This window comes from Opisthocomus hoazin, chromosome 19 (genome assembly GCF_030867145.1).
Source record: "Opisthocomus hoazin isolate bOpiHoa1 chromosome 19, bOpiHoa1.hap1, whole genome shotgun sequence".
Lineage (NCBI taxonomy): Eukaryota > Metazoa > Chordata > Aves > Opisthocomiformes > Opisthocomidae > Opisthocomus > Opisthocomus hoazin.
Window position 1 is genome coordinate 8,361,428 of NC_134432.1, and position 24,013 is coordinate 8,385,440.

Genomic DNA, 24,013 nt, shown 5'->3' on the forward strand with positions numbered 1-24,013 from the left:
GGGGGGTTATGCTGGCTGCGGGGAGGGGGGGCTATGCCGGGTAGCGGGGGGGCCATGTCGGGTACCGGGGTGTCTATGTCGGGTACCGGGGGGGCTATACCGGGTACCGGGGGGGCTATGCCGTGTACCGAGGGGGGGGGCTATGCCGGGTGCCGGAGGGGGTCTATGCCCGGTATCGCGGGGGGGGCTATGCCGGGTGCCGGGGGGCCATGCCCGGTATCGGGGGGGGGGCATGTCCGCGGGGGCCACGCCGTGCACTCCGCGGAGGGCGGGCGGGCGGGCGCTGCGGCGCGGGGGGGCGGGGCGGGGGCGGGGCGGAGTGACGCAGGCCCCGCCCCCCGCGCAGTCAGCTGAGCCCGCCGAGCCCGCCGCCCCCCCCGCGCTGCGCCCGCCGCCTCGCCCGGTGTCTGCGCGGCTGTGTGCCCCCCCCCCGACCCCCGATCCTTCCGCGGACCCCCCCGGCACCGAGACATGGCCCCCGTCGGACTCAAGGCTGTGGTGGGAGAAAGTAAGATCCGCGCCCGGCCGCGCTGCTTGCGCACCCCGCGGGGGGGGGGGAGCTGACGGGGGGGGGGAGCTGACCAGTCGGGGGGGGGGGGGGGCGGTGTGACCCTGAGCAGGCTCCGTCTCCCCTTTTCCGCGGGGCGGGGGGGGGGGGGGGGGGGGGGGGGGGGGATGCTGCGGATGCGCAGTTCGGACCCTCGGGGCGGCATCAGCGCCCGGGTGGGGGGGGGGGGGGCACACGGGACACCCCCGGCAGGACCTGGGGACAAGCTGGCCCGCTGGGCTGGGGGCTCGGGGGAAGGGGGGGCTCGGGGCTTGCTGTCTCCCTTCGGGTTTTATTTATTTAATATTTGGGGGGGGGGTATTAAGGCTGTTGGGATTTTTCTGCAGTGCTGAGGGGAGGGGAGAAGAAGGGGGGGCGGTGGGAAAAGGAGGGGGGGTTTAAAGCGCGAAGCGAGAGGCGCTGGAGTCTTCCCCCCCCCCCCCCCCCCCCCCGGCTCCCAAATGGCCGAGGGGCGATCGCCCCCTCAGAGCAGAACCAGGGAGGGGGCCGGGGGGGGCACGGCAGTGTGTGTCCCCCCCCCGCGGTGACAGGCCGGGCGCCTCTCGGCTTTGTCTGCAGCAAATCCCGCTTTCGTGGGGATTTTTTTATTTATTTTTTTTTTATTTTCCCGGACGTGACTTGGCTTCCTCGATCCCGGGGCGGCCCTGGGCCCCCCCCCCCCCCCCCCCCCCCCCGGGCCGTTTCTGCACCCTCCGGGGCGGCGATCGGCCGGACTGGGGGGTGGGGGGGAAGGCGGGGGGGTCCGGAGCACCCCGGGTTCGCTTCCTCCTTCCCCCGGCTGTAGCAAGGCGATATTTCCAACGTCTTGATGGCGGGGGGGGGGCTGTGTGTTCTCCAAAACGCCCGAGGCTGGGGGGGGCGGCTCCCTCCCCCACAGCAAAATGAAAGCGAAAAACTCCGCATTAAAAAAAATATATATATAGATATGTATATATAATCGAGAGCAGGAACCGGTGGCAACTTCCCCTTCTCGTCCCTCCCCGCTCCTCCTGCGCGATTTATTTCCGTGGCAGCGCGGCCGGCCGGGGCCGGCTCTAATGTTTTTTATATATTCTTTTTTTTGGGGGGGCGGGGTGTCGGTGGGTGAAACCCCCGTGGGTGGGGTGGCTCCGGCAGCGCTGTGCGGCGAAACCCCCCCGCGCCGGCTGTGGGGGTGATCGGGGGGGGGTGGGGGTGGTGTGATCGGGGGAGTGGGGGGGTGAGGGGGGTGTATCTCCCCGGATTGATGTCCCTGCTTTGTTCCCCGTTGTCACCTGCCCCGGGGATGGGGGGGCTGCGCCATCCCTGCCCCACTCCCCCGGCACCCTGGGGTGCTGCATGGGGGGTCAGAGCCCCGCCAGCTGCAAAATGAAAGGGAAAAGGCTGGGAAATGTTGTTTCTCTGCTGGAGGATCAGCTTTGGGAAGGGGGAGGTCGGCTGGGGGGGGGGGGGGGGGCTGGTCCCCTTGCCTCAGGGGTGGGGAGAAGGGCTGCCCACAGCCCAACCTGGGGAGGGGGGGGGGTGGACCAGCACCCTCACGCCCCCAGGCAGGGCTCCCTCCAGCTCACCCAGTGCCCTCGCTGAAGAGGGGGCAGAGACCAGCGCCAGTGCGAGCCCCGTGTTTTCATTCATTGTCTCTGTGCTGAAATGGGCTGGGAGAGAGCACAGACACACAGACAGACACACAGACACGCAGAGATTCAAGGCAGCATCACGGAAACCTGGCTCCATCCTTCCCTTCAGGGTTTGGTAACAAACTGCTCTGTTCTTCCCTGAAAAATGCCGTTCCACACTGAAAATGGTAACCGGTCGCCGGGCATCGGTGCTATGGCGGGGCTGGCGGGGAAGCGTGGGTGTCTGGAAGGAGAGAGGAGGGTTTGTGCAGGCAGAATGCTGCATAGGAGCGAGGGCCTGCGGAGGAGCACCCTGCGGGGTCCAGCCCACCCCTCCCACCGAGGCTCGAGGTGCTCCTCAGGCTGCTGCGGGAAGCCCCTGGCCTTGGTGGGTCCGGTCCTGCCCCGAGGTGCCGTTCTCAGCTGGAGCTGGGGCCGGGGTGCGGGGTGCCCAGACCTCCCCCTGCGCTGGGCACCGACGCGGCTGGCGCGAGATTTCCCCCGCTCTCCCTCACTGCGCCAGCCTGCTCTTGGGCAGGGATTCCCCAAAGGTTTACCTGCAGGAGAAGCTCGTAAGGAGCAAGAGGTCCAAGCCTGGGGCTGACCCACAGGGCAGGGTAACTCTGCTGGGCTCCATTCCGGGGAGGGAGGGAGGGAAGGATGCTGCTGCGTTGCCATGGCTCGCTCTGCCGGGCCCCCCCACCAGAGCTGCATTCTGCCCTGGCTTCCCTCCAGACCCGGATTATTCTTCTGCCCAGCTGGTGCTGTAACAAGATGGGTTTTGGAGGCCCTGGAGAGGTGGGCAGGGGGACGAGGTGGGCGAGTGTTGCAGGAGGTGGGCAGAACTGCATTGTGTCCCCCCCTCCCCGAGCCGTGGGGTGCGCGCTGGGGGGGCTGTCCCTGCGCCTCCCCGCAGTATCCAGCGGTGATGGCTGCATCCCGCCAGGACTCGCTTTTTGTCCGGCTGGGATCAGAGCAGAGTGTGCTCAGCCCCGGAGGTGATGCCCGAGGACCAGGTCCTCCTGGTGTCTTCTGCTCTCTCTGCAGCCACTGCCCAGGGAACCCCACCGGAGAACCAGCTGCTTTGCTCTGGTGCTGGCTGGAAAAATCCCAGCCAGGCGTGGGAGCTGGTCCCACCTCTGAGGACACCCATCCCCAAATCTTCATCTAACCCCCCACCACGTGGACGTTTCTCCCACCCTCTCTTGCCCCAGGGCCTCCTTGGACCTTCTCAGGGCAGCCTGCCCCAAGCTTCCCCTGCCCAGCCTGGTCGCTGCTCTCCTGCAGCACCCTGCAGTGGAGAGGAGGAGGAGGCTGGGTTTCCTTCACTGAACCATCACCAGCGAGGCGAGATGGGCCGTGCTGCAGGGGTGACACCTGTGCCGTGCCTGCTGGCGCAAGACACGTAGCTGGAGCTCCGGAGGTGATACCTGTGCTGGATCCGAAACCCCCTGGACCCCTTCACCTGCCAGAGGAGAGGAACCTCCCCGTGGGCTTCCTTTCGCTCCTGTCGCTGTCACGGACAGACGGGAGAAGCAGAGCGGCCCCGGGATAAGGGAGCGCCCTGCTCCCTGCAGAGACAGCAAGCAAACACCTCTCCCCCGGGACACCAGCCCGTCCTCCCGCGGATCCCTGCCTGCACAGCCTCCGCCGAGCTGACCCGTGCCCGGGAGCCTGCCTGCCGGAGCCGCTCCGAGGAGCCCCCCGGATAGATCCTGCCTGGAGGAGGTCTGATGGGCCCTCAGCACCCCTGTACAGCGTATCGCTGCCGTATCGCGTCACTCCGTGTCCCCATCTGCACCTGTCCAGGGTCCACCCCTGCCCGGCCCGCGCCGGGGTGTGATGACTCCGGGACCCAGGCTCGTTGCGAGCTGCAGGTGCTGTGCTGCAGCTCTGGGGATGGGGAGAAGGCACGGGCAGGGCTGCCCACCCGGGGACCTGCTGCCAGGCTGCCGGTGCGTGACTCGCCCGGGCTGTGCGGGGCTCCTCGCCGCTCCCACCACCCCTTTGCTGAGGGCCAGATGCTGTTTCTTGAGGATGCTCCGAGCCCACCTCAACGCCAGGGGTACAAGGCTCGCGTGCTGCCCCAGAGCCAGGTCTGGCAAGGTCTCTGCCAAGCAGAGGAAGAGGAGGCAGCGAAGGGCGCAGGGCTGGCTGGTCCTGGTGGGACCGTTGCAGGGATGGGCATTGCATCCTCCTGCCAGCATGGAGCCAGAGCCGCCAGCCCCACCGTGATCTCAGCGTGCCGAAGGAGCAGATGGGTGAGGAGGAGAGGGTCTCTGCGCCCTGTCCCCCGTGGGTGGGAGCAGACCCTGAAGCCAGTTGCTGCCTGGGCAGCTCACCCCCCACCCCCTGATCTCCAGCTCCGGGGAGTCCCGAGGGCGGCTCGGTGCCGACTGCCCAATGGGTGGGCAGAGGAACGCGCGCTTGGCAAAGCCTCTGCTGGGGCCTGTAGCCCTGTCATCAGGGTCTGTCTCACCTCCAACGTCAGCTCTTGAGTTGGAAAAGCTTGAAAAAATAAATGCAAAATTCAGGGCTCATCTTCCCACACAGTGCAGAGCGTTTTCAGTCTCCAAATCGTGATCTACACCATGGGCGCTTGCCCGTGCGTGACCATGGAAGGTTACCAAGAATGACAAACCTCGCTCTGGCAGGTCTATATCCACCCACCGGTGTCTGCGTCTGCGAGGAGGTTGAAAAAGCCACCGACATAGACAACTCTTTCCCTCTTAAAAAAACAAAAGAAGAGTAAGGTCTGGGTCTAATTGCCCCGCACCTCTCAGGAAAGATGTCCCAGGAGAGATTTCCTCCCTCTTCCCACAAAATCAACACATTTAAAAAGAGAATCATCGTCACATGGCTTTTAGTTGCACGCTGAGAAGCAGATGCTGCGTCCACCAACTCGCGGTGCGGGCAGGCACTTGGCTCTTGTGTTTTGGAGAGTGCAGAAATAGATCAGGCTGAAGGTGCGCTAGTCTGTGAGCTTCCACAGTGCCCGTGTACACACGCAAACACGTGAATGTGTGCACACGTGTGTTGACACACGTGTTGTAGGGTCGTTTGTGGAGCCCGTCAGATGGTTTGACATTATGCCACTAAGAGAGCAGCAAAGACCACTCAGAACTGGACCGGTTGAGCTGCACATCAGCTGCCCTTCACCCAGTCCCCAGCATCTGTGTGGGCATGGGGGACCAGCCCAGCCTGGATTCCCACTGAGAAGAGCCTGAAGAGCCCCAATTTGCTGGTGTTTTGCTCCCTCTTGGTTCAAGGCCAAGAGAAGAACCAGCTCAGAAAGTCCTGGCCACATGTAGGAGAGAGTGACTTACCCCTGGGAGAGGGGTCCCTCCGGGACGCTGTGACACCCTGTGTGTGCCGTCCTGCTGCAGGAAAGCTCCTCTTGGCACTGAAGCACAGCCAGTGTTGGCAACACCAAGAGCACCTACAGCTGCCGACAGCTGGGTGCAACATCTCCACCGGGGATGGAAACACCTGGTGGAAGAGGACAAGTGTTAGTGAAGGGTGATGCCTTCAAAAGGGACCTGACGTGGTCTGTGGCCCATTGACTCTACCCAGATGAAGCAGCTCTGCTCAACTCGAGATCCTTGTGCAGACCTGAGGAAACTGTGCCAGGAGTGATGCCGCAGTGAAAATCCTTGTGAATTTTATCCCGTTTCTCCAGTGCAGTCAATGAGAGTGATCCGTGGGTGTGATCATGCATTTCGTTTCCCTGATTTCCTTTGGGGTGTGTTATGTCTAAGAAGTTCAAGATCTCCGGGTCTCTGTCCTCCTCCTCTCTAGGCTATGCAGGTTTCCCATGGCTTTGGCCGGCAGGTATAAATACATACATCCTTCACGAGAGGAGTGCAAATAGGAAGAGGAGGAATTAATCACAGGTTACTATGATTACCATGACTAATCCCTGAAGCTAGAGCCCCAGCAGCAACGCTGCACTGCACGGCTCCCCGGAGTAGCACAAACACTGCTCGGCGTGGCTTTGACACGTGGCGTGTTCCACCAGCGGCTGCGAGGGAGCGGGCGGTGCTGCTCTGGCTGTGAAAATATCAAAGTTCACCTCATCTAGGGTTGGGGAGGAAAGGATGAAGCTCAGCTGAGGCACTTCTGCCCATGCAGGACTTATTGCAGCTGGATGGCACCTGGGCTGCACCAACAGCAGGTTCCTGCGTGAGGAACATGTCCTCCAGAAAGGCTGATGTTTTCCAGGTGAGCACCAGAAATAATCCAGTGAGAAAAATAGGTGTTCAGGACATGAACTGCTGGAGGGGAGATGTTTGAGACTTGCTTGGTTTATGGACACGGTGGTCTCCAGACTCAAGTCATCCCTGAGATGGCTCTTAGCCTCACTGAAGGACATCAGCTGGGCTTTGCCTCCTGTAATTGAACTTATTCTCTATGTTGTGAACGGGTTTGATGGCCGTCCTGCCATCCTCACTGGTCCTGTTTTATCGAGGACTGCTTGGGGATGGCACAGTGCTGCCTGGAGATCCCTGACTGAGGATGTTCAGAGGTAGATACGTGCTCCACGACATTCAAACGTGGTTGTATCTATGTAACATTCACACTGTCTTAAGCAATTGGTTAATGAACCAGCAAAAAAGCCGTTGCCAAGCCAACCCAAAGCCAAACATGTTCGTCCTGGAGATGCAGCATGACAGCTTTGTAAGAGAAGTGGGTCTCAAGCAAACCTCCCCGTGGATTTCTGTGATCCGGCTCTCCAGAGCTGCTCCGGGATTTTGGATCCCGAAACGGAGGATGCAGAGAAGAGTGAAAGGACTGAGCCCTGCCTGTGGCAGAGGGAGAAGCCCACAGTTCGGACCACGTATCTCCTGTAGGACCTTGGGCAATTCCTACAGCCCGTTGCCCATCCATAAAGCCACTCCATCTCCCCTGGCCACATCAGGCCGAGGTGTGCAGCCCGTGAGGTCCTGGGACGTGGCAGCAAAGGAGCATTTCTGAGCAGCAGGAGTTTGGCCTCTGGCATTGCTCCAGGAGGGAAGGGCTTGGCCGTCGCTGCTGGCACAGGCCGGGCTTGGGTCAGCACTGGAGCAGAAATATCCTCTGGCTGCAGCATCCCTCGCCCATCCTGGTGCTCCAGGGTGGGGCGGTGGCCAGGACAAGGCTTTACTGCTTCCACAGACCAGGGGAGGTCAGGGCTGCTCGCTGGGTTTCAGGCTCATTTTGAAGTAGGACAACGGACTTGGGGCATCCCAAGATGAGTTTGTGTCAGCGCAGGCTGTGCTTGGTCGCAGCTTTGTTGGTTCGGGCACAAGCGATGGCAGGGGTTGGTCCCTCTTCCCCCGGAACCGGTTGGAGACGTGGGGCTGGTTGCTTTTGCCATGAGCAAGCGAGGCAAGGCCGGCTTGGTGTAAATAACATGGGCTAAGCCTCTTGGAGTGACGTATGGGCTCCAGTCCTACTAGGCCACCGTGTCAGCAGCTTCTGGCCCTGCTTGAAAACGATGCAGAGGGTCATTGTCATGCCACGCGTCACCCCGAGAACAAGCCTAACTGCAGGCGGTGGGATGGGGGAGGTGGTGGCTCTCAAGCATGTCGTCTGCGTGATTGCACTTTTAGGACCATACTACTCCCGAGCACTGGAGGTCCTCTGTGGGTGAGATGTGCTTCCTTGTCCGTAGGCACTGGTGTTGTCTTTACGTCCAAGGAGAAGTCCAGAGCTGTCTGTATTTTCTGTTCTTGGGAGAAATTGTAATTGAAATTCTTCCAGCCTGAAGGAAACAGATGCAACGTGCTAGGTCCAGACAAGCCAAGTGTTGAAGGCACTGGATGAGATACGCATACGCATTTTTTTTCCCCTAAAACCTGGTTTAGCTCCAAGATGAAAAGCTTGACTGTGAGCGTCACTGACTGACGTTAGAGCCCAAAAGCTCTGGGTGGCCGGACCATTTGGGGACATGGGCGGCAACATCTGACCTCCTAATGCAGGGACGCAAGAGCACTGCTGCCCAGGACGCAGCCAGGCTTGACCTGAGGACCTCGAGGAACGGAGGAGCTGCCGTTTCCCCTGGGAGTCTCTTGCTGATCCTGTAACTTTCCCTGAGTGCGGAGCTGGCTCAAGGCTGCCTTCCCTGGCATCGCTCGTTCGGGATAGCTCGTATGCGCTGGCGTCCCTTCTCCTGGTTCGATGGGCCCTTGCCGGAGAGGCTGCTCAGAAGTCGCCCTGCTCTGAGGACAGGTCTGGGTGTCTTCTCAGCTCTGGCTTTGGCCAAGCCCATGGTGCCTCGTCCATCCCCACGTGCTCACCTCCTGCCCGGCAGCCCCAGCGCCGCGGTGGGCAGAGCCCAGGGAGCCCCTCCACTGGTGGGATGCCAGTCGGGAAGGGCGGCACAGTGGGTTAACTGGGATGCAGATGGTGTCACCCAGAGCTGGTCTGGCCCACCAAGAGGCGAGACACTGCCGGTGCCCAGCAGCAAATGCAAGGTCCTCGTTCAGCGAGGGCTGGGGACCTCCCCGCTCCTCACCGGGGTGCGGGCAATGCTCACCTCCTGCCCAGCTTCCCAGCCCCAGCTCCACTGCTAGCAGCCCTGTTAGCCACAACAGCCCCAGGGAGCAGCTGTACCCTCGTACATCTGCACCTTTTCACCTCAGAATTCCCACATCTTCCCCCTTTCCTTGCCAGCCCTGGCCACCGCCAGCATTTGGCGTTGCCCTCTTGGTCCACCCAAGAGCTAGCAGACCACTCTTCCCTGACCTGGGGGTTCAGCTGCTGCTGCAAGGACACCCAGGAGGTGCAGGTGGTGGCTGCGTCTCCTCCGACTGTGACCCCATAATCTCAGGCTTTTGCTTGGTTTGTGTCTCGTGCCTCCCCCGGGCTTTGGCAGGACAAACTGAAGCAGAGGAAGTTCCGTCTGAACATGAGGAAGAACTTCTTCACTCTGAGGGTGACGGAGCCCTGGCCCAGGCTGCTCAGGGAGGCTGTGGAGTCTCCTTCTCTGGAGATATTCCAGACCTGCCTGGACGCGGTGCTGTGCAGCCTGCTGTGGGTGGCCCTGCTTCGGCAGGGGGCTGGGCTGGGTGACCCACAGAGGTCCCTGCCAACCCCGACCATGCTGTGATTCTGTGACCCTGGAGCTGCTTTGGAGGATGCTCTGTGGGTCTGTCTCTTGGATCTGTCTTTCCTGACACTGCCCGGGCTCTGAGCTGGCTCTGGCAGCCGGTGGGAGAGCAGACCTTTGGAGCTAGACCTGCCCCATGGTCAAGGCAGGAGAGGACAGCGGTTGGGGGAGGGGCTGTGCCTGGCTGCAGCCCAGGCACAGGGCAGCTCCGCAGCAGGCTGGGGGCCCACCCCGACCCCTAAAACCGCAAAGCCCAGAGCAGTCACCCTCGGGGGAGCCCAGTTTCCGCTCTGGGAGACCCATCTTGGTGCCAGGGTTGTGCCGGGGGACGTGATGGCACTTTTGGCACTGGGAGGTGCATGGCCAGGCAGACGCTCCCCCCGTCGCACGCACCCCGCTCAACCCGTACGCGCACAGAAGAGAGAGAACGTCCCCACAAAGCCCGGCTCCGAGGACAAAATGGCCCCTGCAGGGAGGACGAGCTCATGGCTGGCCATGCCGCTCTTCGGGGAGCCCCCATCCCCCCCCCTCGCCGCAGCAAACGGAGGGTGCTGGGAGCACCGCGCCGGCCGAGCCGTGGGAACCTTCGCACGTTGCCCTGGGCCCCAGGACGCTCGCTCGCAGCCTCCCAGCTCGGAGCAAAGCGGGGTCTGCGTCGCAGGGGCAGGATTGCTGCCCGGCTGCTCACGGCCAGACCCCGGCCCCTTCCCAGCCCGCGTCGCCGGCGCGGCCGCACCGCGCTTCCCTCCCCGTCATTTGCCATGGAGGCTGTTGGGGTGGGGCGGAGGGCGCGCGCGTGCTGCCGTGTCACCAGCGCCGTTATTCCTGGATCCTTGCTCCGGGGAAGGAGCCCAACGTGAGTAATGGAAGGAGGAGGAGGGATGCGCTGGCATCCCGCCTTCCCGGCCCCGCTCCTGCACCAGCGAAGGACCAGGGTGACCTGAATTCGGGCAGGCAGCGCACACGGGTGCAGGCAGCAGCCCTTCCCCTCCAGCAGCACCCAGCTTGGGTGCTCACAGGGTACAGCCCCAACCCCAGCTGTACCCTCCAGCCCCTCTCCATGGCCCAGAGATGCCCCACACCCTCTTGAGAGGCTAAGGGATGTGACCAAGGGCAGGCAGGACCCCAAGTTCATGGCCAGCATCCTTCTGGGGCTCCCCCGAGCCAGATGTCCTTGGGAAGGAGATGAATGTGCAGCGGTAGGAAGTGCTGCCTCCAAGTTTTACAGCAGGACCGACAGACCAGTGATGCTCTCAGGCTCCTGGTTTATCCCTGCTGGCACCAGTCCCTGTCCCGATGCTGCGGCTCTGAGCCCTGCGGGCAGCCCGGCAGGTTTTACAGCCTCGCTCAGCCGGTGAAATCCCTGCAGGGTGTTTGGATGGTGGCACGGGGAATGAGCCCAGCAGCGTGGGGAAGCCACGGGGAGCATCACCCCGAGGGCCGGGGTGGACTGGAGCATGGCAGGGTCCCTCTGCTCTCCCGGTGAGGATGCTCCAGGTGGCACAGGGTGCTGGCCCCAAGCTGCTCGTACCCCTGCAAATCCCCGGTGGGTGGGAGGGCAGGGAAGATGGGGTGGCTCACCCAAATTCAGCGTCACCCAAAGATTCTAGGGCTGAGTGCTCCCTCCACGTGCCTCCCTCAAGCCTTGTCCTGGAAAGAGGCAAATTTGGGCCCCAAACTGCCCCATATGGCACCCATTTCACAAGGGTGTGTAGTGATGGGACAAGGGGGAATGGCTCTAAACTAAAAAGGGCAGATTTAGATCAGATATTAGGAAGAAATTCTTCACTATGAGGGTGGTGAGGCCGTGGCCCAGGCTGCCCAGAGAAGCTGTGGCTGCTCCCTCCCTGGCAGGGTTCAAGGCCAGGTTGGATGGAGCTCTGAGCACCCTGGGCTGGTGGAAGATGTCCCTGCTCATGGCAGGGGGGTTGGAACCAGATGATCTTTAAGGTCCCTTCCAGCCCAAACCATTCTGTGGTTCTATGATCCTATATAAACCTGAGCTGAGGGGGGGGACTCGGGGGACCAGCACCCTTAGGGTTGCTCCCATGGGGGAAGGGTCCCAGGGTTGGCAGGGTGACACCTTCACCAACGGGCTCCCCACACCCCTGTGTTTGCTAATTTAGAAACATTTCGTAATTGGGTTTTAAATGAGCATTTCCATCCCTGTCCCTGGGACTGGAGGGTCAGAGCAGAACCGTCCAGGAGGGAGAGACGGGGGGAAGCACTGCACGGAGGACGTGGCACGGATGCTCACAGACGCAGACCTTCCCTTGGGCTCGGACAGGCAGTTCCCAGTGTGTCCCTGCTCTGCGAGGGGTGATGGTTCATATAGCAGGACAGAAAGGGGACTTTCAGGGTTTTGGGGGCACCTCGTGCCCCCTCTGCAACCCAGCCTTGAAAGGTGATGTCACCACCACCTCTTCTCAGGGCCTTAACCTGCACCCCATGGGGAGCAGCCTGCAGGCTGCCCTGGGGCAGAAGCAGGGTGTCTGTGCCTGGGAGTGTGGGCACGGGGTGGCCTCAGCCCTGAGGGGTCCCTGGGGTGCGGGGGACCCACGGGTGCTGCCGTCCTGGCCGGTTGCATAAGCCCAGCGGCCGCAGAAGGCGAAATGGGATTGCAGGGGATTACAAGGAACAGGCTCATGCCGCTTGATTCTTGTTTCTAAAAGGAGCTCTTAAGCCGCTGTTGTTTTCCCAGCGCTTCAGATTAGGGCCAAGACACGTAGGGTGGCCCCCAGGCCCCCCAGAGGGACCCCCCAACTCTCTGCCAGCCTGTGGCTCCCCACCAGCATGGACTCTGTCTGTTAGTGCCAAGCAGGAGAGAAAAACAGGGCTGGGGGGTGACTGCCCCTCCCTAGGTACCCCAAAACACCCCCCATCCCCAGGAAAGGCACAGGGGGGACGGGGCTGGGGTGCCCCACACGGGTGGGGGTTTCAGTGCCCCCGGTGCAGACCCCACGGCTGCCGACGGGACCTGGGGTGCTGGGGGGGGCGGGGGGCTTGGGGTGCTCACCCCCTCTCCGCGCTGCCTCTCTTGCAGAGATCATGCACGATGTGATCCGGAAGGTGAAGAAGAAGGGCGAGTGGAAGGTGAGCGCCAGACCCAGGGGGGCCAGGAGAGGAGGAGGAGGGTGGGGAGGAGGAAGCAGGGAAGGGGGTCAGTGTGGGCAGGGAGCCCCCAAGGGTGGGGAAGGGGAGGGGAAGGGCAGTTCCCCGGCTGCCCGCCGTGCCCCCCGCTCACAGCCCCTCTCCCCAGGTGCTGGTGGTGGACCAGCTCAGCATGCGCATGCTCTCCTCCTGCTGCAAGATGACCGACATCATGACGGAGGGCATAACGAGTGAGTACCGGCTCCCTGCCACCCCTCGCAAACCTGGTAGGAAGGGAGAAACCTCCCTCTGTACCAGGGCACCCGCAAAGGCATCCCCAGGCCGGCACAAGGCAGTCGCGGCGGCGGCGTGGCCCCCACCCAGCCTCATCCCGCCACCTCCCACCCCTCATGGAGCACTGTCGTGGTGCCAGGCTGGTGTTCCGCAGCCTCCCGCCTTGCCCGCTGGCTGGAGGAGCCGGAGCACCTTGGCTCCTGGCAGTATCTCAGCCCGAGGAGGAGACCAGGAGTTATTTTATGCCAGCCCTATAAGCTCGGAAAAGAGAAGGAAGCCCCAGACCCTGCATCGGGAGGTGTTTGGGGCAGCGGGGCTTTGCCCCAGCCCGGGTACCACTGGAGCATCACCCCCCACGGTCCCCTCCGGGGAGGGGTAGGACAGTAAACCAAGGCGGCAGCGGCACAGGGGCACGCAGACGAGTCCACCGGCCGGACCCTGCCAGGCAGCCACACGCAGTCCCCGTGGGGCAGCATGGGGCTGGGACAGCGTGGGGACAGCCCCTGCCCCAGCGTCCGGCTGGGCAGAGGCGAGCGGCTGGGCACGCTTTGGGCATGGAGGGGTTGGCAGGGCTGGTCCTGTGCTGCCGTGGGATTTCGAACAACGCCGCGTAGCCCAGTTCCCCCATCACAGCCCCTGTTTCCCACCCCCCAGTTGTGGAAGACATCAACAAGCGCCGGGAGCCGCTGCCCAGCCTGGAGGCCGTCTATCTCATCACCCCCTCCGAGAAGGTGAATACGTGGGGCGCGGGGGCCTTTGGCTGGGGCAGGCGGGGGGATCCCACGCTGGGACGGGCAGCTGTGCCCGTGGGCAGCATCTTGGCTCCAGTGAGGCCAGTGGTGCCACCAGGGCAGGGGCCAGAGGTGCAGAGCCCCACCCACGCTGGGAGGGAGGACCCCAGGTGACCCTACCAAGATGCCACCAATGCCACCGTGCCCAGCCCACCTGGTCCCTTCTGTCTTGCAGTCCATCCACTCCCTCATCAACGACTTCAAGGATCCCCCCACCTCCAAGTACAGAGCTGCCCACGTCTTCTTCACTGACTGTGAGTATGCGGAGGGGAGGGACAGTCCCTGTCACTAACGCACATGCGAGCAAGCGGGGTGGAGGGATGCTGAGCGCTACCCTCCTCCTCCTCCTCCTCCTTGCAGCCTGCCCCGACGCCCTCTTCAACGAGCTGGTGAAATCCCGTGCTGCCAAGGTCATCAAAACCCTGACAGAGATCAACATTGCCTTCCTCCCCTCCGAGTCGCAGGTGAGGCTGGGCTGGGGACCGTCCCCGCTGGGGAGGGCCAGGGGATGCTGCGGGTCCTGCTCCAGCCATGAGGGTTTGTGTAACAGCCTCGCACCCCTCCGGCCCCTGCTCGGCTCTTCCTCCCTGTCTCCTCCGATTACCTCTCGGGGCTGATCCGCCACGGGGGATTTAGCGGGCGCCGCATCTTGGCCCTGTGCCGGCAGCTGCATTGGCCAGCTCTGCACCCCCCCAGCACGGCCCCCAGCCAAGGGCACCGGGGAGCCGGCCCCGTGCCATCTGCCCTTGGAGGGGACATCGGGTCGTGGGGACAGGGAGGGACACATGGCACAGGACCTGCTTGGTGCCATTAACCCTTCACGCTGCAGCATTTCTGGGGAGAAAAATAGGTGGAAGATGAACTTGTGGCATCCCCATACACAGCCAGATTGGCTTCTGGTCTTTACTGGTGGCACAGCCAGGGAGCAGCGTGTCCCCGGGTCTCTGGTTCCCTGGCTGGGAGCAGGTGACTGCTGTGGGCATGGGGTCCCTGGCCTCCTCTGCTCGCCCTGGGGGCTGCACACGTGGGTAGGGACCGCGCTGCAGAGCTGGAGCTGGGGAGGGTCGGGAACTGGGAGCTGAAAGCCCAAGGGCTGCCCCGAGCATCGCTGAGCTCTGGCTGCCCACTCCCGGGCTCGGCTGGGCTGGGATCTGGCTTCCAAACCCAGCGGGGTCTCCTCCGGACGTCCCCCACAGCACATCCCCTCTGACCTCCCTCCCGCCGCACCCCCCAGGTTTACTCCCTGGATTCGGCCGACTCCTTCCAAAGCTTTTACAGCCCGCACAAGGCGCAGATGAAGAACCCGATCCTGGAGCGCCTGGCAGAGCAGATCGCCACGCTGTGTGCCACGCTGAAGGAGTACCCGGCCGTGCGGTACAGGGGGTAAGGGCAGCACGGTCGGCACCCCCGGGACCTGCCCTCTGCCCCGCAGCGCGGCGGAGCCGGGGCCGTGGACGAGGCCGTGCTGTGCCCGGCGCTGGTGAGGGCGTGGGGATGGAGGAGGTGGGATGGACAGACGCCAGCGCTCAGCATGAAAACAGGCCCAGACCTGAAGATGCTCTGCAGAGTGGAGGGGAGGGTTGGGAGCCTGAAATCCAAGCGGAGCATCCCAAGGGGAGGTGGAAATGGGCAACAAAACCTGCTCAGGTCCCTCCTCTCCCGTGAGCCAGCGACGTTTCCTGCGGAAACCAGCAGCTCGTGCCCATCCCATGCCGGGGAGAGCCAGCCGCCCCGGGGAGCTGACCTCTCCTCCCACCTCCTCCAGGGACTACAAGGACAACGCCATGCTGGCCCAGCTCATCCAGGACAAGCTGGACGCCTACAAGGCTGACGACCCCACCATGGGTGAGGTGAGCAGGGACGGTGCCGGCAGCCGCGGGGGAAGACGCTCGGGTGATGCTTTGCTCTGAAAGTCCTGCTCGAGCTCTGCCACATGGCAGTCCCGGACTCCGAGATCGCTTCTCCCGACTGCCTGCGGGGCTGGAGGAGCCCCCGACCCCCTGCTGACGGCTCCTCCCGGCTCTGCAGGGTCCAGACAAGGCTCGCTCCCAGCTCCTCATCCTGGACCGCGGCTTCGACCCCGCTTCCCCCGTGCTGCACGAGCTGACCTTCCAGGCGATGAGCTACGACCTGCTGCCCATCGAGAACGACGTCTACAAGTGAGTGTGGTGCTGCTGTCCCCATGACCCCTGTGCCCCCCCCGAGTCTAGCCCTCGAGCAGGAGCTGGAAGCTCAGCCGTGAAGTCTGAGCCTCAGCATCCCTCCGTCCATCGCAAGTCACCGGTTGGAAGAAACCGTCCCTGCCCACAGCCTGGCAGCGTGATGGGCAGGCCTGAGGAGAAAGGGGCTTTTCCAGCCTTCAACCCTTCATCCCTCCCCACCATTCAGCAGCTGAAGGGGTACAGGAAGGCAAGATGTGAAACCATGTTGAAATAACTTCACCCCGCTGCTGGCAGAGCCAAGAAGAGCCCCCATGTCCCCGCCATGTCCCCCCATCTCCCTAGAGCCCAGGCAGCGAGGGGACTGCGTGCCCCCCAGCCCCATCCCCACTGTGATGCTCCCTGCCCTCTTCCCAGGTATGAGACGAGTGGCATTGGGGAAGCCCGGATCAAGGAGGTTCTCCTGGACGAGGACGACGACCTGTGGGTCACCTTGCGCCACAAACACATCGCCGAGGTGTCCCAGTGAGTGTCCCTGCGGGCGGTTTGCCAGCTGGGTGGGATGTCGGCTCGGCATTGCCACCACCCTGCTGCTGGGGTCCCCTCCCCGCTGATGGCTGTGCCCCCCTCCTCTCCCCAGGGAGGTGACCCGGTCCCTGAAGGAGTTTTCTTCTAGCAAGAGGATGAACACAGGCGATAAGGTGACCTGACTGCGCCCACCAAGCTGGGGAGGGGCACCCGGGGGGCTGGCACATGGAAGATTCTCCTGGGGACCCCCGATGGGGGACTGTGCGAGGGTGCTCAGGTCCCTGACAGGGGGTGGTGACTGTGGGGTGCTGGCCCTGTGCCTGGGGAAACAGGGTGCCTTGGGAGAACACCGTGCCGCGATGGCTGCCTCTGCCCCCGGCCTGTTCCCTTCCCGAGACCCCGAGTCGGTGGCAGTGAGGTGGAAATAGGACATAACAATGGCCAGAAGCTGAAAGCACCATCTCAGCCTCAGCCAAGCGCATGGGGGTCCCGTAGGAAAGTCCTGGGGGTTTTTCCCCCTCCTGGCATTCCCGTTTGCAGAGCTGCAGACCCCCTCCCTGCCCCTCAGCCACAGCAGAGACCAAGCAATGCCACGACAGGCATCACCAAAGCCCCATGAGGGGCTTGCGTGGGGACAGGAGTCCTTGGCAGGGTCATCCCCTCCCTGCTCATGGTCCCTAAGTCCCTGAGGGTGAGTGACCATGTCCCCTTCCCTCGCAGACCACTATGAGAGACCTGTCCCAGATGCTGAAGAAGATGCCGCAGTACCAGAAGGAGCTCAGCAAGGTACGAGGCGGGGGGAGATGTCTGTGCACAGCAGCTGGTGCTGAGCCCACCTGAGGAGCGGGTGACGGCAGCTCTCCCCGGAGGGTCCCTGGCCGCGGGGCAGAGGCTGAGGCTGCGGTGGTGGGACGGGGACCTTTGGCTGCTGCCAGCACCGCAGCGGTGACCGCATCCCTTGTGTCTCCCCAGTACTCAACCCACCTGCACCTGGCTGAGGACTGCATGAAGCACTACCAGGGCACGGTGGACAAGCTCTGCAGGGTTGAACAGGTACCAGCTCCCCCAGCTCCGCGTTCCCTCCCCACATCCCCACGGGGCCAACTGGGGCTGGCAGCTCCTGCTCAGCGCTGAGCCGTGGGGTGATGAGTACGTGTGTTCTCTGCAGGACTTGGCCATGGGCACTGATGCTGAAGGTGAGAAGATCAAGGACCCCATGAGGGCCATCGTCCCCATCCTGCTGGATGGGAACGTCAGCACCTACGACAAGATCCGCATCATCTTGCTCTACATTTTCCTGAAGAATGGTGAGAAGGAGAGCTGGGCAGGGGTGGGCAAGACGTGCAGGCAGCTCCGGGTGGGAAACAGCTTAGGGTTTGGCCAAGATAAGCCAGATGGAAAGGCTCAGCCCTATCTCCCTGAGCACCAGCAAGCCGGGTGTCCTGAGGTGACAACGGAGGGGCCGTGTCCCCACCAGCAGGCGTTTCTCAGGAGGACGCCCTCTCCCCGTTCCATTTCCAGGTATCACCGAGGAGAACCTGAACAAGCTGATCCAGCACGCTCAGATCCCAGCAGAGGACAGCGAGATCATCACCAACATGGCCCACCTCGGGGTGCCCATCATCACAGACGTGAGTGTCCACCTCCCGCTCCCCGCAGCTCTCCTTGCCCCTCGGGAGGGACCATGGCACCCGCTCTGCTACGGGAACCGTGTTATCCCCCGGGATGTCCCCAGCACCCCTCCGGGGTGGCCCCGGTCCCTCCGCCGGAGCCCCCGTGTCTCAAGGGGTCCCTGTGCTCTTTCTGCCCAGTCCACCCTGCGCCGCCGGAGCAAGCCGGAGCGGAAGGAGCGGATCAGCGAGCAGACCTACCAGCTCTCCCGATGGACCCCCGTAATTAAGGACATCATGGAGGTGAGCCAGCAAGGACAGGGACCGAGGGACGGAGCAGGGACCTCAGCACCACCCGGGAAGGGACCGGCAGAGAGCTGGGTGCTTCCAGCCCAAACCCTGGCACCTCTCCCCAGCGCGTGCCCTCCAGGCTGCCTGCTCGCTGCCTGCAGTTCCAACAAGGCTGGGATGTTCTGGGAGGTTTTCCTGGCCCTCACGTGCACGCTGGCCCCAGCTGGGTTGCACAGCCCCAGCCAGGCTCACACCAAATCAGAACGCAAGAACACACTGGTTGTGCCACACTGGGCACGGCTGGGTGGCCTCGTCGCAGCATTGCCCGCGTCCCGGCTGAGCCCGGGGACGGACACGGCACCGTTCGCCCCTGCCCGCGGGCACAGCCTTGCCTGGACCTGCAGGAGCCACCCCGCGACCTCTGCGCTCGGGTAGCACCGGGCAGAGCCAAAAAGTGATTTTCTCCAGGTGCTGCTGTCCTCCTGACCGGCTCCGTCCCGGCCACCCCTCGCCTTGGAGCAGCTTCCCAGGGACTGCCCAGAGCCAGGGCGATCCCAGAGGCTGCACCCCAACACGGACACTTCCCACCTGCTGGGGCGGGCAGACCCCAGAGCCACGTTTTGGGGAGGGGGCTATCACTGCAGTTCAGGGCCACTTCTGCTCCGTGGCACCAACGAGAAGCAGAGCCCCGGCGCCATTGATTGCCAAAAGCACACATAACGTCAACTCCTGCCTTCCTCTGCCCCAGTCTGTGCAGACTCTCCCAGGATGGCCCTGGGCACCCCCGAACCTCATCCCCAGGACCACAGCATCTCACCAACAGCGTTAACCCTCCACTCCTGATAAAAAGCAACAGCAGGTCCCCTACCTCAGGGCTGAGTCCCAGGTGCGAAGCCTCCAGCTCAGCTCTTGCCCCTGAGCTGCTCAGGGAAGGACCTTGCTTTCCCCCTGCCCTTACCCTACCTCCACAGACCCCCCCAGCTCAGGGCAAGCCCACCCCGTCCCCCATGCTGCAGCTCCCTGCACAGCCCCAGGCCCGCAGCAGCCAAGCTCCCCCCGAAACGCACCCTGATAGGGGAACACAGCCAAATTGTTCCAAAAAGTAATACTATGCAAATCTATGCAAATGAACCCTGACCCAGCTGGGCCACCCCTCCCCTGCAGAGGGGCTGTCGGGCCGGGAGCCGTGCCCGGCTCCTCTCTGACACCCGCTCGGGGCTCTCTGCCCGCAGGACGCCATCGAGGACAAGCTGGACACCAAGCACTACCCGTACATCTCCACCCGCTCCTCCGCCTCCTTCAGCACCACCGCTGTCAGGTGGGTCCCCACCCCCTCCCATACACTGGCACGTGTATCACCATCAGCATCCACCCGGCGCCTGCCCGGGGGGGTCCGTGTCCGTCAGCAGGTCCGTGAGCCGCTCTGCTGTCAGTCAGGCGTCCCGTGCCTCAGTTTCCCTACCTGTGGCGGCGAGCAGCGCATGCGGCTGGAAAGCTGGACATCACCCGCTCCAGCGGCAGTTCGGGAGCTAATTAACGAGTTGTTTAGTTAAGATGTGAACTCAACGCGCGGTTTGTCGCTGAGCATCCTCCTCCCTGCCCTTCATCCCTCTCCTCTTCCTCTCCCTAGTGCCCGCTACGGCCACTGGCACAAGAACAAGGCCCCCGGCGAGTACCGAAGCGGCCCCCGCCTCATCATCTTCATCCTGGGCGGTGTCAGCATGAACGAGATGCGCTGCGCCTACGAGGTGACGCAAGCCAGCGGCAAGTGGGAAGTGCTCATAGGTGAGTGGGAGCCGGGCGCCGGACCCCGCGCCCCGCCGCGCTGCCTGCTCATCCCACGCTCCCTCCGCCACCCTGCAAAATCCCGGCTTCCGAGGGAGCTGGGGCTCTGCAGAAAGGTCTTCTCCTGCCGCCCGGTGCCACCCCTGTGCCCCCTCTCCCCACGGAGGGGGGGATGTCCCGCCGTGCGTTTCTCGCTCCCGTTGTTCCTCTCTCCGGCTGGTTTTGCTGGAGCAGAGCTGGGGGAGGGGGAAGGGGGGGTTGGCAGCTCCAGTGGCTCCTGCTGTCCCCGTCGTGCAAGCTCACCCTCAGGGTTGTTAAAGGGAGAAAAAAATGAAATAAAGAGGCGTGCAACACGCCGACCGCGACGTGCGCTGTGCATGCAACAGGAGATGTGTTTTCCTGTCGCACACGCGCTGCGTGTCCTGTTGCACACGCGTGTGCGACAGGCTGTGCGTTGCGTGCTCAGTCTCATCACCCTGGCTCTGGTCTCAGCCCCTGGTGTAGGATGCGGTGGAAGCCCTGCCAGATGTTAGCAAGGAGCTTTTAGGTCCCCTAAAATTCCTCCCCCCCCGGGGATGAGCAGCTGGATGCACACCTCGTAGGGCAAGGAGCCCCTCGCCGTCTCGTCTGGATTCTCGCCCGGCAGAGCCTCTTGCCGGTGTCTCAATCTGCTCCTTGTATTCTCCTGGGAGCAGCAGCCCCCTCTCCATCACCTCCCGCAGCCCCCGCCCCGGCCGTGTGGCCCCCCCACCCCCGCCACCCACCGCCCGGCTCCATCCTGCCTCTCGCCCACCTCATCCCGCGTCTCTCCGGGGACCGTCCCCTGCATGCGCCTACGACGCTCCGGGTGCCAACCGCGTCCTTCCTCACCCCGAAAAAATGGTGGGGGATGTGCGTGTGGGGGGGGGGGTCTTGGCGCAGCCGTCAGCCCCGCTCTGTTCTCCCGCAGGTTCTACTCACATTCTCACTCCCACCAAATTTCTCATGGACCTGAGGCACCCCGACTTCAGGGACTCTACTAGGGTATCATTTGAGGATCAGGCTCCAGCAATGGAGTGAGCCAAAGAAACCAAGTAAAGGCAGCTTACTAACGAAAAAGAAACTCTTCCTCCCCGAAGGGTTTTCTTTGATTCTTCCGTTCCTCCTTTAATTATTATTTTGGGGTTCATTTCCGTTTGGTTCTCCGATAAGAAAATGCTTGCAGTTCCTCCTTCCAGGTGGAAAAGCATCCAGCGCCGCTTCCATCATTCCTCTGCCATGTCTCTGGGCCGGACCTGGCCGGCTCCTTCATGCCATGAGTTCCCCCTCGCTGGGGCCGGGGGCAGGGGGTTGGGGTCCTGCCTGCCTGGCCGAGGCCTCCCGGGGCTGGGCAGGGACGGAGCCCCCCGGGATGCTGCCTGTGGCAGGCGGCTGGAGCGGGGGTCTGCTGCTCGGGGGCGAGCAGGCAGTGCTGGCTGCAGGGTGCAGACCCCCGCGCTTGTCCCGGCTGCAGCCCCCCTCGTCCCCCGCCGCGAAGGCTGGGCGCTGCCGTGACCCCCTCCCGCTCTGAGGTGCGATGGGGCTGGGATCCCCAGTCGATGGGGAAGCTCAGGTTTGCTCTTGCAGCTCTTGGTGCCCTGGGACGGGCAGGAGCCCCCCCCGAGCGCTGCAGACCCCTGAACCCGACGCTGGGGTTTGCCGCCGGTGGGTTTGCTGGTGGGAACCATGGCGGGCATCCCCCCGGAGCCCCCGCCGCCGCGTGTCGGTCCGGGCAGAGCCGGGGAGGCTGCGAGGGCGGCACGGCGGCACGGAGGGCAGCAGGCACCGTGCCGGGGAACCGCCGAGCGAGGGGCAGCAGAAGCGAGACCCCTTTTCTTCCTCCTCCCCTCCCACCCGTTGCCCTCCCACCCGCCTCTGACCCAAGGGTGCTCCGTGCAGGCAGGGGAGGGGACCAGGGACCTGCAGAAGGTCCCTCCCTGCCCGGCTGCACCCCGGTGGCTTTTTGGTCAGTGCCTCCTGCATCCCCGGTGGGTCCCGGAGCCACCCCACCGGCCATGGCCCCGCTGCACGGGCACCTCCCGGCCCCCCCATCCCACCCAGCTCCATACATCTCCTGCATTTCTCCTTTTCTGTTCCTTTCCCGTTACCCTCACCCCACCACCCCCCTCCCATAGCCGTACATTTTCTCGCAAGCATTTCCACCGGCCTCGCCGGGGGGGACCGGGGACAGCGGGGCCGGCGGCCGGGGTGCGACGGGGGGGTCTCGAAGCCATCACTGATGCTCCCCCCTCCCCTTTTCCTCTGCCCCCGCAGGCTCCACGCACATCCTCACCCCACAGAAACTGCTGGACACGCTGAAGAAACTCAATAAAACAGAGGAAGAAAGCAGCAGTTAAAAGGAAACGCCGCCCCCGACTTGATGCCGAATTCACCTTCCCCGCCGGGCGCCCACCCCGGGGTGCCACCCCGCACCCCGCCCCGGCCCAGCTTTCTCTCTTGTTCTTGTGTTGACCCCCCCGCTCCCCTCCCGCCGCTTTCCCCATCTCATTTTATCCACAGGGAGGGGACAACAGCCGGGAAAAAAAATATATCAAGAAAACCGACGCATTGTATTTAAAAGGCGAAAAGGAAAAAAAAAAAATCTATATATTTGTAGCTGCAGTTATCGGAAGCACCCAGGAGCTCGCTGCGGAGCAACCCATCTGCCCATTGCTAGCGGGGAAAAAAAAAAGCAACAGAAAAAAAAAACCAACCCTTTTTCCGAAAGTTTCGCCCCTCGTTGGGGCCCTGTGTGGACGGACGGAGGGACAGAGGGACAGAGGGACCCCCATCTCTCCAGCCTCTGCCAGGCAGGCGCCACCATGCCCGCCGCTGTCTCCTGTCCCTCGTCTTTCGGGGCGGTGGGTGCTCCTGCCAGATGTGCACGCCAACATCTGGCACGGGGTTTGGGGACGGGGGAGGAGGCACCCGGGGTGCTTCACGCTGCAGCATTTCCCATGTGAAAAGGGACCAAAATGGTCAAAACCTGGAGACGGGGCCCGTCTGCTCGCACAGCTGCTGCAGCCCAGCCCCTCCGCCCTGCTCCGGGTGTTCCTTAAAATGCATATATATATATATAACAAAAATTTTATATATATATCTCTCTCTCCCTGCATCCCCACGGAGGCTCAGCGGCCCTGCGCCCGGCTCCGCTCGTGTCGTCCCGTGGTGAAGCGTTTCTGAGCGTGCCGTCGCCCCGAGACCCCCCCTCCGGACTCTGTGTATATTAATGACTGTGTCTCGTGACGTTCTTCCAAGCTTGGTGTATAGTGATTTAACCCAACCTCTGGTTTTAGTTGTTTGTTGGGTTTGTTTTTTTTAATCTTTACACCCCCGGATTGCGCCCGCCCTCCCCTGCCATTAGATGCGCTGCAAGATTTTGGGGTCTGTCGTTTTGTTCTCTCCCTCTGAAGGCTGTGACCCCCCCTTTTCCTTCCCCAGGAATCTCTCTCTCTTGCCTCGTTGGTGGTTAGCCCCGTCCCCTTCCCTCCCCGTCTGTTCCTTGCCCATAAAGTTAAATATATATTTTTAGGGCAAAGGCTGTATCACTGCACTGATATTTGTCGGTTCCTCCTTGGTCCTCCCACCCTGTTTGAGTTCCTTCTCGGTTTAGCAATGCAAATGCTTCAGGATCTTGTATGTTGGACATTATTATTTTTTTTTTCTGTTACAGTTATTTATATAAAAAATAATTTATCAAAAAGGAAAACTTAAAAAAAAAATAATCTAGTCTGTCTTGGAACTTGTTTACCTTGAAATTACTGGAATCTAAATGTTTGAAAGTGTTGAAGCACAAACATGTATCATCTCTGTATACCTGTTCTTCTGTACTAAAGCACTCGAGTGACTAAATAAAAGCGATCTCCATCCCCAGTGCAACCAGGGCTGTGCCGTGCCGCTCGCTGGGGGACCAGGCGGGGGGAAATATTCTCACCACGTCCCCAGATGCCTCCAAGGGAGAGATCCTGCCGTGGCGATGCCAAAACTGACCCGCCAAACGCCTTCAAAGAGGAAGAAAAGCCCGCAAGCCAATGACCCACATTTATTTCATTCAAAAATAGGCAATTCTCTTAGTACAAAATACGGTCCGAATCATCACAAAATAGGAGACGCGGAGAAAAACAAAATGGCATCTCTGCTCCTGGCTGTTGCCTTTTGGGGTTCGCAGCTCCCAGCGCGGCCGCGACCTGGCCCGCC

General features: G+C 62.6%; 1 protein-coding gene across 2 annotated transcripts; it reads left to right on the top strand.

The window, feature by feature from the left end:
• Window positions 1-399: 399 nt before the first annotated feature.
• STXBP1 (syntaxin binding protein 1) lies at window positions 400-23,695 on the top strand. Of its 2 annotated transcripts, XM_075439414.1 has the most exons (20): window positions 400-508; window positions 12,294-12,343; window positions 12,510-12,591; window positions 13,289-13,365; window positions 13,601-13,679; window positions 13,786-13,889; window positions 14,660-14,808; window positions 15,191-15,275; window positions 15,454-15,584; window positions 16,002-16,109; window positions 16,225-16,285; window positions 16,833-16,898; window positions 17,085-17,165; window positions 17,281-17,419; window positions 17,634-17,743; window positions 17,924-18,025; window positions 19,246-19,331; window positions 19,644-19,798; window positions 20,748-20,871; window positions 22,091-22,181. In XM_075439414.1, the coding sequence occupies exons 1-19, from the start codon at window positions 472-474 to the stop codon at window positions 20,855-20,857; spliced, it is 1,812 nt and encodes a 603-aa protein (XP_075295529.1). In that variant the 5' UTR covers window positions 400-471; the 3' UTR covers window positions 20,858-20,871; window positions 22,091-22,181. The 2 variants fall into 2 exon arrangements, with proteins under 2 accessions (XP_075295529.1, XP_075295530.1); XM_075439415.1 differs by lacking the exon at window positions 20,748-20,871 and having other exon boundaries at window positions 22,091-23,695.
• Window positions 23,696-24,013: the final 318 nt, after the last annotated feature.